This window comes from Betta splendens, chromosome 21, assembly GCF_900634795.4.
Source record: "Betta splendens chromosome 21, fBetSpl5.4, whole genome shotgun sequence".
Classification (NCBI taxonomy): Eukaryota; Metazoa; Chordata; class Actinopteri; order Anabantiformes; family Osphronemidae; genus Betta; species Betta splendens.
Genome location: NC_040899.1, coordinates 4,792,853 through 4,808,499, shown reverse-complemented (window position 1 = coordinate 4,808,499; position 15,647 = coordinate 4,792,853). Strand labels below are relative to the sequence as shown.

Here is a 15,647-nt window from a genome sequence, read left to right as displayed (position 1 = left end):
ACCTCAGTCTGGCCAGTGTCTTCACCAGTGCGTACTCTCGTCGCCGTGACGACGGCATCCACCTCTTCTTCTCCGCTCGCGCTAAGCTTTGGCCTCCAAATCCAAACATGGCGGAAAAACCGAAACGCAGCAGCTGATCGTGAGATGAGAAGCTGCACATGTCCACGTCCTGCAGGTGTCCTGAGGAGGAGAATCACATACTGATGTGGATGAATCATCAGCGTAATGATAAATATTTATGAGGGAAAATTAGGACCCTCTGTAAGAAGTCCAAGCAGTCATATGTTGAAGTTAATTAATATTGATGAAGAGCAGTGCTTCAACTATGAGTGACAGAAGGAGGTCAGGAGGCTGTGAACACTCTGTAAAGACTCGAGCAGTGTTGGGTTGAGACTGTCCTTAAACTGCGACCCTGCTTCCTGAGGGACTGTGAGCCAGAGAACCAGAGCTTGGCACGAGCACGAGCTCCTGATTGGCCGAATGTGAATGTGGGTGATGTGAATGTACAGCAGATTTAGTAGAGAACAAAAGCTCTCTGAGGCTCGGTGAAGGTGTATTTATGCACACATAAGATCCACCGTCAGCCATTTAAGGGGTTCAGAATCACAGAAAACATCAAAAAGTCCTTAGCGTTGAACAAGATGCTCAATCAGTGGCACACACTCAGTTTACCATCTGGCCGCATACCTGCTATAACCTACTGAACTGTGTCTCCCCACCTGTCTGTCTGACTGAGAGCCTGTCTGTCTCTCCGGAGGGAATCTGATTTCCTCACCATATGGCCCGTTGTCAGTCTGTGTATGTTTGAGTGTGTGTGTCGAACGGGATTGAGGTTGAGACGCTCACTTATCAAACCTGCAGCGCTTTTTAAAGGATCAGCCCCGTTTCTATTTGGCCACAAACAGTAAACAGCTGGTAGTGAACTGGACAGAAACAGGAACAACATTTATAACTTTCTGCTTGTCAGCCCTGTGTCAAAAATGCAAACAAACATAATATCATTAAACTTCCAGAAGCTAAATATGAAACTACTATGAGCCTCGGTGCAACAAACCACAGAACCATTGCACGTGTTGGGCATAAACACTCTCACCAGCTGAACTCTGACTGCATGCTGTCACTTTTCTGGTCCGTTTGTGGCTGCGCTTACAAATTAAATTATGGTTTTAATTATTTGAGGGCTGAGTTTTAACCAACCTGGACAAAGCTTTGCGTTGAGCAGTTCAACCACTTCTTCCCTTTCAGTAGCTTTAAGTCACCCGGTATCTGTGGGAACAGCTTTTAGCCAAATTTTAACTGTTTTCTATTGTTATGAAATTGCTCTGAAGCTGCTGAATACTCCCATCTGTCTCTCTCCTAAACACACACCGCTTCCAGTAGTGATTAGTGTTAATCAGCCACCATCTCACCACAACCTGTCATTAAAACTTGGCAGCCAGCCCCGCTGCCGTCTGATTGGGTAGCAGGTTTACCTGAGAGGTGGCGGGGCCACAGCCATCACAGTAACCTGGGATTTAGAGTGAAACTGATCGTGCTGTTAGACATCTGTCTGCTCCGTCCCTCTGCTCTCCCACAACACAACCTGAGATCGTCCTTAAACTGTGACCCTACTTCCTGAGGGACTGTCAGCCAGTGGCATCAAATCTTGGCACGAACACAAGCTCCTGATTGGCCGACTGTTGCTCGTAGGAAGTGGATGTGAATGTAGATCAAAAACAGAATGACTTTTACCCATAGACCTAAATAAAACCCATGCGAATGAAACTGTGAATGAAATGTCAATCAGATGACTCCAATAAGGCACGGCCAATTATAGATCCAAAACAGACAGAACCAGTTCAGAATGAGGCTTAGGTGACAGGTGAACAAGAGAACCTACCCAGGACTATGTGAAGGGCTGCAGTGACTGGATCTCTCACTCCATGAACAGAACAGGAAACCACGTCTGTGGAGCCTGTGAAGTTGGACGGCTTAGAGTTAATCAACCAACACAATGTAGATCTAGTTTGTAAATGTGGGTGAAGCGCATCCTCTCTCTCACCGGCAGGAATGATCCCCAGTGGCAGCGATGATTTCACCGGATTCTCAGGAGAGTTTGCATCAAGCTGAGCTCTGAGAACCAGAGCGTGACAAAGCTCTGCCACGAAACCGTCCCCGCCAACACACACCACCCTGAACGGCAGAAGGGGAGACAACACGGTGAGAAAAATCCTCCAAGTCAAAGTAAATGTATGTGCCAGGCTGGATCAGGTGTCCTCAGGTACACAGCCATCCAGCAGGGGGTGGAAATTCTCCACAGCATAACTGCGTTTGTCATGAATAACCACTACACAGAAGATTGTTCTCAATTAAAATCAAATAAAAAAAATGCATTAAATACACGATATTGTAATATTTTTAAAGAGATTTTTAAAATATTGAACAAATTTACATGAGTCTGTTGCCTCGAAGCCTGAAGGACCTGGGACTGAATCTTCTTCTTGGAGTCAGACTCTAAACTGGTCTGAAGGTTAGCGTTAAGTGGAATTGTCTCGTTGTTTGTTCATGGTAGTAAACCGTGTAACAGATCTGTCCGTGTTTCCAGAAGCGTAACTGATTTTATGTTTGCAGTAAATATAAAGTAAACAATTCCCGTTCTCCTCCTACTATGTATGGGATTACATGAAGCTCTGGTCGCCACGGTGACAGCCAGACTAATTGGCAAATGTAGGTTTCAACCAAATCCTCACCAGAGCAGCCACACACACACACACACACACACACACACACACACACACACACACACACACACACACACACACACACACACACACACACACACACACACACACACACACACAGAGTCAGCAGCTAGCTTAGCAACGCTGAGCTAATCTTCCCTAAGCACATTAAGCTTTATTGGGGCTGAGTGCAGAAGCTGCTTACACACACACACACACACACACACACACACACACACACACACGCACACACACACGCACACACACACACACACACCACCGCATGAGGAGTGAGGGGATTTTAATCAGTGTTATTGAACATGTGGTTGCAGCCACAGTTGTAGCTATCTTTATGTTTAAAGAAGCTAGTTTAGTTGACCTTTGGTGTTTTTCCTGGTTTTGTGTGCATGTGTGTGTTGGTTTATGTGTGCGTGTGGGTAATCAGTCTGGGTCAGTGTGTTTTAGTGTCAGCGTCTTCAAGTAAACTGTTCAATTATCTGGTTCATTTCAGTCTAATGAGGAAGAAGGACTTCTCAGTTTATCAAACATAGTTATTTAGCTTCAGTATCAATGTCCTGGATTTCTGTTTTAAAAATAGTTTTCATACAACTAGGATTTCTTTTGAAAGTGTTTCATCAGTTTATATGCAACAAATAATTATTTCAACATCATAGGAGAGAGAGAACCAACCCATCATATTCGTCCAGTTTGCATTCCTTCATCACTGACAGAGCATGACCTTTCCTCTCTGTCACTGAAGAGAGAGGGAAAAAGAAATGTAAACAGATGGAGAGACACTGAGGTGGACAGAGACAGTGTTCATGCACGTGTGTGGTCACATGTAGAGTGTGTGTTCGATAGCTGCCAAAAAAAAGTGGGACAACGGATATCACACCATCTGCTGAGAGGAAGGGAGGAGAAAAAAATGGGATGAAAGAGGGATGGGAAAGAAAGAAGACACGAGGATGAGGGGAGAATAAATGAAGCGTGAGGAAAGAAATAAGCAAGGAAGAGAAACAGAAAGGAAAAGAACATGAAAGAAGATGGAAATCAATGCTTAAAAGAAAGCAAATTTAATGTACAGTCTGTGAACAAAAAATGAGAAGAGAAAGGGAAAAAAGGGATAGAAGTGAAACAAGTGAGGGGAGGAACCAGAAGGATGAAGGAAAGGACACAAGAGGCAGAGATGGGGCAGAAACAGAAAGTCCAGGAAACAATGAAAGGCAAGGAAAAGGAAACGAGAGTAGAGGACCAGGTTGTCTTCCTCACAGCAGATGGACTAAGCTCCGCCCCCTGTATCAGGTTACCTAGCGACCAGAAACAGCCATTAGTGCTGACCTTTGGACCTCTTGTACGCACAGATTTAACAGTGTCTTCTCTCGTGTCATTAACGTCGAGACCTAACGGTAAAAATCAACAACTGCGTTCTACTGAGAGCTCTGCTGCACCCGTCTGAACAGAACCGTAGCAGACTTCACTCTGTGCGTTGTGCAATCAGTGGCTGAACTGACCGGTGATGTCAGTGCGGACGTCGGCCATCTTGAAGAGCGGCGCCACGTGCTCCCTGTAGATGTGCACGGCCTCCTTTTTGTGGCTGCTGGGGTTGATGAACACCTTCACGTACCTGGGACGACTGCTGAAGCCTGCACACACACGTTTATCAGTAGTCAACACCTGTTGGATGAAAACTAGTGAACTATGTTCACAGCCACACAGAATGAAGCCCATTGGGTTTGGGAAGTTCATGATCCGTCCACTTTGGATTTCTGTTCATGATTTGATGCTTTAGAGTCTGATAAACATCTGAGTACTGTTCTCACATGTGGGTGAAGGTTCTGAAATCTGTTTTTAAGGACGGTGTGTGTGTGTGTGTGTGTGTGTGTGGTATTGACTCTACACACACGTTGACCCCCTGTACAGCTCGTCATTAGGCAGATTTAGAGACTGCATTATAAACCCCCATAGACCAGCACAGATCAATACACACACACGCGCGCACCAGCTCCATTATCCAGCTCATCACTATAATCTGCTCCCAAAAGGCCATAATCTGGGCCCGTTAATGACCCCACACCGTTACACACAGTGCACCCCCCGCCACCGCCCCACCCCACAGCTCTGACCAGCCACTCTCCCACTGCTCTACTCCCTACTGGACTCCCAGCATCACCACAAGCTCCATCTCCTCAGCGTCGCCTAAAAACAGCCTCGCCCAAATTAACACTCAGAACACACTGACCCGGATCTTTAGGATAAGGTTGTGCTCAAGAGAAGGTGGCAAAAGGACCCCGTCCCTGAATCCTCTCTCTCTCTCTCTCTCCCTCTCTCTAACTGATGCGCTCTCTCACACACATTGTCCCACGGGAGGCTACGGCATTCAATTTGTTGATATTTTTCTCAGAAGAAAGGCAGGCGGACATGTAGATGTAGGGAGATCAGGTCCCCATCAGATCATCTTCCAGCCTCGGTCGGCAGTAGGTTGCTATGGCATTGATAAAGTGTTACCATGGTAAACAATCCCAGTGTTGTCAAGGAGGAGTGTTGGGTTTCTGACAGAGCTGCTGCCGGAACAATAATCAAAGGCTTCAAGCATCCGATTTAAATTTGTCTCCTACAGTAGTTTCCGTCTTCCTCTAATACCTAAAAAAATCTGTAACATTAATAGTAGTGAGCTTTAGACGTTAGGAGCCTGTCGTGTGTGTGCAGTAGATACAGTATGCACATCTGCAAATGTACTGTATGAACACTGTTTATTTCTAAATGATCTGTTTATTTACCTAATCAACGTTTTATTCTAATTATTGTTGGGCTTGTGGTTTCTTGCTTTGGATTACTATATAATGCATAATTTCTTGGCCTAAGTGAAATTTACATAATTTTCCCACAAGTTTGTAAACATTTATCGATTTTTTTATATGTATTAAATGTTGAATGAGCAGTAGTTACTTGATGTTTAGTTGCAGCTTAATCCTGTTTCTAATTAACTGACTGCTCTTTGGATGCAGATGAAACTTGAAGCCTCACCGCCTGTTGAATTGTTTAAACACAGTACCTTTTCGCGTGACGTACATCCTCAGTCACTGAGCATTGGCCAGTTCTTCCTACTACGCTCAGGTTGCCAGGCTGCTTTGAAATGGGTTGAGCAGAACATTAACAGGCCGGTGGTCAATGCGCTTCTGTGCAATAACATTTGTCTCCTGACAAACTAATAAAGTCTTTAACCTGAATATGAAACGAGGACAGGTAGGCCCATCACCACGGTTACGCCCGTGACTTCATGGACACCGGTTAATATGTAACACACACACAGACTGAACAATCGCTTCTGTTACATACAAACTAGAACAGAACAGTACCTGCACAGTTCCACAGTTTGATCCACGCTGTTGGTTTCTTATCAGTAATAGTCAACAAAACCATATAACAAAATATGTTAGTGGACTGTAAAAGACACTCTCACCACACAGATGTGAAAAAAGGTTATTTTTTTACTTCTCAATCCCCACATTCAGTATTTACAGCAGGTCCCTGAATGCGTCTGAGAATATTAACCGACAATACGCAGCTTCTCACATTTAAGCCTCATTTCACACTGGGCAGTTTGAGCCATGAAAACATGAATGCGAGTCTTTTGAGGTGCTGTCGTATTAGCTTTTAGCCGCTGAAAGGTGAGTCCTAGTATGATTGGGTGAAGGTTTGAAAGAGAGAAGTGAATTGAATGAGCCCGCTCCTACGGGCCGTCCACTGTCAGCGTGTTGACGCTGTGGTTTTGACCTTATGACGCCACCCAGCCGGCCGCTGACGCCTCCCCCTGTGTTCACTTTGTCACCCTGAGCCCGGACTAACAGCTCTGTAAGCGAGCAGCAGCTCCACAGCGGATTGACAAGACAATTGATCTGGGAGGAGCTGCGACGGCACCTGGAGGCCCGGGGCGAGCTCGGCCCAAGCGTCCCGTGAGCGCCGGCGCTGCCGCCAGCCTGTCAGTCTGTTGTGCTGTTAAACAACTGCAGTAAATCCATGCCGCCGCCTTACGGCGTGTATGGAGCAGACTCTATACAGCATCCCTGCCCGCCTTTTGTCACTCTGACTGCCATTCACGCCGTGTGCAGCGTTCTGCAGCTGCTTCACACGGCGCGCAGCTCCCAGTAGCGCTCTGGAAACAGGAAGTGTCTGTTCTCTGCTCACTATTGTGCAGCTGAATGTTCAGATCTGGAAGTTAAGAAGTGGCGTTGGACGGTCTGCGCCGCGACACCACGATCCACACAATGCGCTTTTCATGCTGACCTCTGGCTGGAAAATAGGCTTAATGTCCGCACAGCAGCAGCGCGACTCGCTGTGTTTACGACACGCACGCGCGCACACACACACACACACACACACACACACACACACACACACACACACACACACACACACACACACACACGCGCACGCACACAGTGAAGTCACAAAAGCCGTCACAGTTTGACGTGCAGTGTGACCACGCGAGCTGACACACGACCTGTGAGCCCTGATGCGTGTGTGACGGACCAAACACGAACACTTAAAGAAGTTGTGACTTCGCTGCAGGGCCTCACGGCCAATTCGGTTTGATGGACAGACAGACAGGTGACCAGCGATAACGTGTCAGACCAATGCCATGGTGAGAGGACAATGGCAGCGCCTGCCCGTGACCTTTGAACCTGCTCATTTATGGAAGCCTTGTAGCATCAGAGACAGAAAACCTGAAATGCTTTGCTGAAGAGTGAGTGTGCATCATCATCCAGAACTGTTGGGGAACAACTGCTTATTTACAGTTCATCACTCTTGCTACTGAAGGAAAGAGGAATCAGGAGAGAAGATGGTGTTTTGCACTATGTGGCTGCTGAATTACAGAAATAGAGGTGGTTTTGAGGAGGTTAGTTTCCAGGAGTCGGCCAATCAGAGGAAAGTGAGATAGAGGGAACAGCTGAAATAGGTCTTTTCAGTCTCTCGGCCCAAAGAGTTTTTGCATAAAGAGGGGGTTATAGTTTTATTTATCCATTAATAGAGCCTAGAATCAAATAAAAAATTTTAATCGTAAGAGCCAGTTATGGTTGTAACATCAGCTAAAGGTTTCCTGAGGTGAATGTCCTGGCAAACGGAAGTGAAGTGGACAAGTAGACAGTATTTTAATAATCTCTTTCACAGACAACTTGATTCAGCTGCTGACAGCATCTTAGCAAGCGGTTCTGGTGCGTGTGTGATGTGTGTGCCTTTGTCTCGGTGGATTAGCAGATTAGCTGTCCTGCTTTATCCACAGCATCCATGACTCACTTCATTAAACTGAGTGGCAGAAACAATGAATTATAATCCGAGCTGCTAGAACTGAACGTGTCCAACCAGCACACATGATAAATACGCATCTCGTATGAAATAATTGCAAATGTTTTTCTCATTTCACCAAAGTAAATTATTAATATAGCAAAGCATTAATGTTAGCAGCTTTGAGGCTGAAAATAGACTTGGCTGTATTTGGATCTGAATGAAACATGAGTGATGATGCCAGGAAAATCGTGGACAACCTGATGAAAGCACATGATGAAAAGTTAAAGCAACATTAAAGATATTAATGAGTGAATATTTAATAGAAGAGGTCAAACGGGGCAAAGTAAGAAGATGATATGGATGACATATAGCTAATGCTAGTAATACCAGTGTTAGTCAGCAGTGTATGTAATCATCTTAGAGTATAACTCCACAGAACTCCTGAGTCACGTCTCCAGTTGAGCTCAGCTCTTACGTAACGCAGGACGCTGCGTGAGGCTTCGTCTCATGTCTGCGTGTGCTCTACCTGCGATGAGCTCGCTCAGCGTGTTGTACCAGGCGTGCGTGTGCTCGGCGGAGGCGTTGTGCAGCTGCAGCGTGTCCTCCTCCAGCTTCCTGCCCCTCCTCCTGCAGCAGAACAGAGCCACGCCGAGCACGGCGCCCCCCGACTGCTGCCCCGCTCCGCGCCGCCGCTTCACCTTCACCGCGAACACGTCCTGCAGCAGCAGCACACCTGGCTGCACCGCGCACGCCTCACCTGCTGAGAGAGAGCACGGTGACGCACGGTCCCTGAACGCAGCGCAACACTGTGAACTTTAAAACAGTCTTTTTAGGTGTTGCATTCGGGAAAGGAAGGTTGATTTTAAAGTGTGTTCACCAGTTCATCCGCAGAAGACCAGCACCTGTCAATCAGTGTAATTAGACAGGAAATCGTGAATGTGATTGGTCCGTGTTAATCATCCAATCCTTTCAGGATAATGTCAGCAGAGCTCAGATGCACGCTGACAGTTATATAACACACTTTACTCAACTTCTCATTCATTAACATTTCAAGATTGTATAATATAATTCAACATTCAAGAGATTCATTCGTCACTTACATGTTTGCAAAACCAAAAAAGTAGTGAAATGAAAATTGCGCCATGATCAAGACTTTGCAGAATTGAAGAAAAGAACACTGATAAAAATAAGTAAATTAATATAAAGCAAATAATAAAGAATTACTGCCTTCTTACAATTCCAAACGTATTGATGAATGAATAATTCCCTCCCCCGTTGTTTGTGTAATTAATATTACATTATTATTGCATTTATTAAGCTGGTGTGAGAGAAGGACACATTGCAGCAGGTGGATGAACATCTGTACATTAAACAAACATCTTAATGAGATATAATAATCCAGTTCAATCAGAAATGAGTCCAGATTTAAACCTCCCAACCATGTGTGACAGATTTTGTTTACTTGCTAGGAGACAAACCAGTTTGTTGATTCTCAGGCAGTTTTTTTTTTACCACTTTAACGTTTATATGTTGATCTCCAACCAGGTTATGAGCAGCAGCACAGCAGACACTGTCATCATAAGTGGACAAGGCAGGAGACTGTTTATTCTGATAACCATGGCCACGCATCAATCACAACAACAAACCCACAGGTGTGTGTCCATTTAGATCTAGATCTCCACAGCTTCTGAGAAAAATATTTACATTTTCCTTTTTTCTGTTAAATGTGATTTTATTTTGGAATGTGGTGATTTCTCCAGCCCACATTTTTTGTGACAAAGGAATCAATCATTCACGGTTCATTCAGCTTTGATGTGACTGCTCCAAAATTGCATGTTTCTCTTTGCCGGTGGAAACATATATCACATTTAAAAATATATTAAAAGATGGAACGACAGATTTTCTGTCCTCCCCAATAATGACTCTGAAGACTGATGTGAGCTGACAGCACCCACAGAGCTGCTGCACACACACTGTGTAGCCATCACAAGTGGCCTGTTGGTTGCTTCCAGATGGAGATGAGCCTCCCATCACGCCCTCACTGACCCACTGTGCCAACACATATACTCATATATTCTAAAGAAGATCATATATGATGTTGTATGATAATGGTTCTGACCTAATATTGATTCACACTCACTGTTTGTGGGCAATTCTTCTTCTTGGACTCTAAATTGAACACTTTGACACTAGCACTTGTGAAATAAATAGCAGAGGGCCGCCACACAGGAGCCCGCTGGCCTTCCAGTCTCACGATGACCGGACCATGTGGCTGACTGTGGGGAGCTGTGCATCACAAACACGAGGCTGCAGCGCAGTTTCGCTCCCTCGATGTCACTGATGACAGCGTTAATAGAAACTACTGATTTGTTTATCTACACTCCCTGGTCAGAACCAGGAAAGCAGAACTTCCCACTTCATTACTACGAATGCAAAAATGTTACTGAATACAAGTGAACCATGCATTCAACTAATTACAGTTCATTTATTAATTGAACCTAATGTCTTTTCAAAATCTGTTTTACCATGCGGATCCCAGCGAGGTCGGCATCTTCTGCAGCCTGTCAGCTACAGACAGAAAGGCAGGCAGGCAGACAGGTAGACAGGCAGGCAGACAGACAGGCAGGCAGGCAGACAGACAGGTAGACAGGCAGGCAGACAGGTAGACAGACAGGCAGGGAGACAGACAGGCAGACAGACAGGTACACAGACAGGCAGGCAGGGAGACAGACAGGCAGACAGGTAGACAGACAGGCAGGCAGACAGACAGGTAGACAGACAGGCAGGCAGACAGACAGGTAGACAGGCAGGCAGACAAACAGGCAGGCAGGTAGACAGACAGGCAGGGAGACAGGCAGGCAGGCAGACAGACAGGTAGACAGATAGGCAGGCAGGTAGACAGACAGGCAGGGAGACAGGCAGGCAGGCAGACAGACAGGTAGACAGACAGGCAGGCAGGCAGGGAGACAGGCAGGCAGACAGGTAGACAGACAGGCAGGCAGACAGACAGACAGGCAGGGAGACAGGCAGGCAGACAGGTAGACAGACAGGCAGGCAGACAGACAGACAGGCAGGGAGACAGGCAGGCAGGCAGGCAGACAAACAGGCAGGCAGGTAGACAGACAGGCAGGGAGACAGGCAGGCAGGCAGGCAGACAGACAGGTAGACAGATAGGCAGGCAGGTAGACAGACAGGCAGGCAGACAGGTAGACAGACAGGCAGGCAGACAGACAGGTAGACAGACAGGCAGGCAGACAGACAGGTAGACAGGCAGGTTGCTGGGTGAGAGAGGATGAGTATCGTAGAAGGTAACAGCTTATCCATTTCTGTAGAAATATCTAATCAACACACAGCACAACATGCTGACAGGCTAACTGTGTGTGTGTGTTAATCTCCTCACACTGAGAGACACTAATAACCCCCCACGGGCCAAACCAACTGCTCTCTACGACTGCCAACACACACACACACACACACACACACACACACACACACACACACACACACACACACACACACACACACACACACACACACACACACACACTCACACACAGTGCTGGCTTAATGATATTAGCTTGGATGAAATACAGCAAAACAGATTGGCTTCAGCCCCAAACACATACACTCTTTCTTGCTCTACTAACCAGTTCCGTCTGAATGAATCTCAACCAAAAACTAACACACAATGCAAAACATTAACAGAATATTAACATAATCTCACCACAATGTGATCATCGACATGATCCAATTACTGTGTTAACAATGAAAGAACCAAACTGGTTCAGATTTGAAAAATAAAACATTGGACTGAGTAGTTGGATGTAACCAAGTCTCATAAGACGTCCCCCAGAGATGGAGCAAAAACCTGGTCCTTCCTCAAATACAACGACCTTGAGCAAGTCACACAAGCATTTTAAAACAGTATCAAGCCTGCAGGTGCAAAATACATCTGCCAACCTCTTAGAGAAATCCAAAGAGCACATTAGCCCAGTGTGAGCCTCTCTTCACTGGGCACCATTTTTTACTTTCCTTTCATGTCATTTTCTTTTTTGTTTTCTTCTTTGTTTTAAATATTGTTTTTTTTTCTAGTTGTTTGTCTTATTTGACTCATTTTTTTAGCATAACAGTTAATTTAGTGTGGTTATATATTGACGTTCCAAGCAAAGCAGTCAATTCTTGCAGCTTCTGCTGTGATCAGAGCTGCAGGAAGCCACAGTGAACTCTAAGAGAGATGGTGGCCGGGTGTCACTTTACCAGTCAGAGCCTGTAGGTTCATGTACAAGGGGGGAGGGGGGGGGGGGGGTCATGTGACAGTCACATTTCTCCTCTAAATGATTTGTATTATCTTGAACAATGCGTTAACCTTTCGTGGATTTTATCCTGCCTTGTGCGTAGGTCAGTCAACCTGGTTTTATCCAGAGACAATTCCAGCAAAGTGATTAATTCAAAACAAACTGCGTCCTCCCTTAATTCGACTGAGAGAAGTGATACTGCAAGGCTGAAGATGGCTGGAGGATGCAGACATCACTGTTCATCCGCAGTTCCACTGAGTATATTTTACAGTATCTAAAGAAATGTTTTTGCTCTCAAGTGATGCGTTTTAAAACACATAAGAAAAATGTAAGATTTTGTAGATTTGGTCGACTACAGAAGTGAAACAAGGTTTAGTTTAACTCTTAGTAGAATCAACTGAATTGTCTCCCAAGTAGTGGATGTGTGTGACCAGATGTCAAGTTTCAGGTGGTCTCAACTTCTCCATTACCACACCAGCTGGCCCGACATACGTCCAGTCTTCCTGACTGAGGCAGGACTACTGGTAACCATGACAACCTGTGACGGTGGAAACTGACCTGTCGGGGTTTCTGGGATGATGGGGGTCCAGGTCAGTCTAGTTCGGGTGAGCAGAACATCATGGCTCTTCTTCCCCAGTTTGAATATCCCGCGCAGCACAACACCCTCACTGTCACACATACAGATAGAATATATTGGAAGACAAGTGAATAGATACAGCTACAGTAGTGGAGCTCCAAAGTAAAGTGACTTGACAACACAGCTTTGCTACTTCCCGTCTGAGAAAATGGTGAGTGGAATAATTGACCATGGTCAAAACCTGAGACTCAGATCATAAACTATAAGAAAACAACATTGTATGCAAATGTGTGTATGGTCTCTGTGAACACAATAGACGGCTTTCACTAGATCTCTCCATCCAACCAGTGCCAGCTCTGGATTCACTGGTGCCCTAGGCAACTTTTTGTGTTGACATGCCAGAAAGCTGCGAGGTTCAAGACAAATGTATGATGGCGCTATTGGAGACGCTTTAGCAGATGGAGTAAGTCTCTGAGGGGGTCATAAAAGTGGCACAGTACAGTATTATGTCCCTACTCACAGGATAATATTACTACATAATTCATACTGCTTCCGCCAAAATGTAAAAAAAATGTTGGGCACCATATTGTCTCCTGCATTAGTGCGTAGTCAGTTCTGCTCCAGATCTGGTATTACTTATTGAACTGCACTGATAGTTTGACACAAGTGATTATAAACCGTAAAAAATACTACATTCTGTAAATATATAAATTAACAAATAAACACTTTAACACTTTTTCTAGACATACTTTCTTGACGTATTAAAACAAGCCTGTGCAGAAGCTGTCAGATCAAGTTATGGGTTTATGGTTATAACTATATTATATAAGAGTAAATCACTTCACAAAACTGTAACCTTCTCAACATATGTTGCTGCTAAAAATCGACAGAGCCCAATTGTGGCTTTAAGCCCCGCCCACAAAACGTCTCTGCGCGGCCCTGAAGGACGTTTTACTTTCAGAGTTTCGTGATGCTTCATACTTTTACTGTGACGGGGTCTTTACGCTTTCTTCCTTTTGTTCGGTCCATCAGAGACCCCGTTGGTTCTGTTCAGAACCTGGAGGTGGAAGAACCGCTCACCTGTGCTGTTCCTCCTGCTCCACCTGCTCCTCTTCGTCCTGCTCACGTTTCTCCTTCTTCCTCCTCCAGCTCCGTTTCTCCCTCTTCTTCTTCTCGGCCGCGTCTTCCCGCAGTTCCTCCTCAGGTTCCGACATGTTTACGAGTCAAACAAACAAGTAAACAATCACTGCTCGTCTCTGGTAAACAAAGAGACAGATAAACGTGCACTAAGCTGATCACCACCGCTGTGTTTCCGGGGTCTTGTCGCTATGGCGACGGGCAGCAGCTTTGCCGCGCGGACTCACGGCGCGCGTCAGGCCGGTGGTAATCAACGGGTGTGCGCGCTCCCGTGCAGCTGAAGCACCCAGTATACCGCGAAGCGCGTGCACACAGAGAGTAAACTCAACAGTTTAGCCGTTTGTAATGAATTCCGGAGAAACAACAAAGAAAAATACTAATACTACCCTGTAAAAATACTAAAAAGATGAATTAAGGCAAATCATCAAAGGTGACAAAGATGGAGTTTATTGAACAGCCCAACCCTGTACTGGAAAAATAACATACAAAATATTATAAAATATATATAACAAAATATTGAAAGACACATACTCTAATAGTGAAAAGAAAGTTAAATGATCACCAATAGAAACACAATTACCTCAGCAAACAAAATACAAATGAAAGAAGTAACAAAACACCAACAGAGAAGACAAATATTATATAAAGCAAATATACCACAAAGTTAATCGAGATACAAAGAGAAACAACAATGTATAAACTTATGTAAAATGTAGAAAGAAAACACAAAGTGTAAAATTACCTCAACGAATGTTGAGAGACTTTTTTTTTAACATAATTACATCTATCCTTAGTAGTTTGGCTTCATTTACTGTCTGGTTCGGAAGGTTGCCAAGTTGAACAGAGGGTTGCCAGTTTTGTTTTAGCACGTATTTTTTTTAAAATCACCCCTGCAGTTTAATATACTGGACATTAAGCAGTGATTGTCAGAGGTGTGATTTTAACGGACACCTGGCAGCCAATCGGAGAACAGGATTTTTCTGGTTGTGGCGTGAAGATAGCATTATGTGCTGCGGCGCAACTCAAACGCACACACAGCGTGTGTGTCGATGACAGATGGCTGAGTTTAAGCTGCATTAATCAGTGCTATGATCAGCCAACACACTGAAACACAAAGGCTGCTGCTACTACAATAGTTGGAGCCACAGTGTGATCGGAAATGTTCACATGATGTTACATTTTATTTACGGATATTATTGAAAATTGATTTTTCGTTGTATTGAACGATTTTTTTGCCTCATATCTCTCATATCATCTAAACACATGTAAATAATATCATTTGGACATATTCAATCTTAACACTGCAGTGTGACTTTCTGTCATTATTATTCCACTGTAAGAGGGAGGGTAAGTGGTGGGATATGGTCACCATATTGTCCCTGTTGACTTACACACTTAAACACACACACAGACACACACAGCAGGGCAGCAGTATGTATGGAGGGGGCGCTCATGCATAAACAAGATCATTTTCATAAATTAAAATCTTGCCTGCAGAACGAACATCTGTGCCCTTCACACACACACACACACACACACACACACACACACACACACACACACACACACACACACACACACACACACACACAGTACTCTCGATTTCTCCATTTATCCTCCAGTCAGTGCAAT

At 44.9% G+C, this 15,647-nt stretch overlaps 1 protein-coding gene across 2 annotated transcripts in view; it reads right to left on the bottom strand.

Annotated features, from left to right (window-relative positions):
* cerkl (ceramide kinase-like) overlaps positions 1 to 15,647 on the bottom strand; it is an 18,429-nt gene extending 2,782 nt beyond the window's left edge. Inside the window, exons 1-8 of one of the 2 annotated variants that reach the window (XM_029136784.3) lie at positions 13,959 to 15,647; positions 12,860 to 12,969; positions 8,533 to 8,766; positions 4,232 to 4,363; positions 3,411 to 3,474; positions 2,042 to 2,172; positions 1,880 to 1,954; positions 3 to 180 (exon numbers count right to left, since the gene is read on the bottom strand). In XM_029136784.3, the coding sequence (XP_028992617.1) occupies positions 3 to 180; positions 1,880 to 1,954; positions 2,042 to 2,172; positions 3,411 to 3,474; positions 4,232 to 4,363; positions 8,533 to 8,766; positions 12,860 to 12,969; positions 13,959 to 14,092 (1,058 nt within the window). In that variant the 5' untranslated portion in view covers positions 14,093 to 15,647. The remainder of the gene's footprint in view (positions 1 to 2; positions 181 to 1,879; positions 1,955 to 2,041; positions 2,173 to 3,410; positions 3,475 to 4,231; positions 4,364 to 8,532; positions 8,767 to 12,859; positions 12,970 to 13,958) is intronic. The other variant, XM_029136785.3, reaches the window with a different exon arrangement.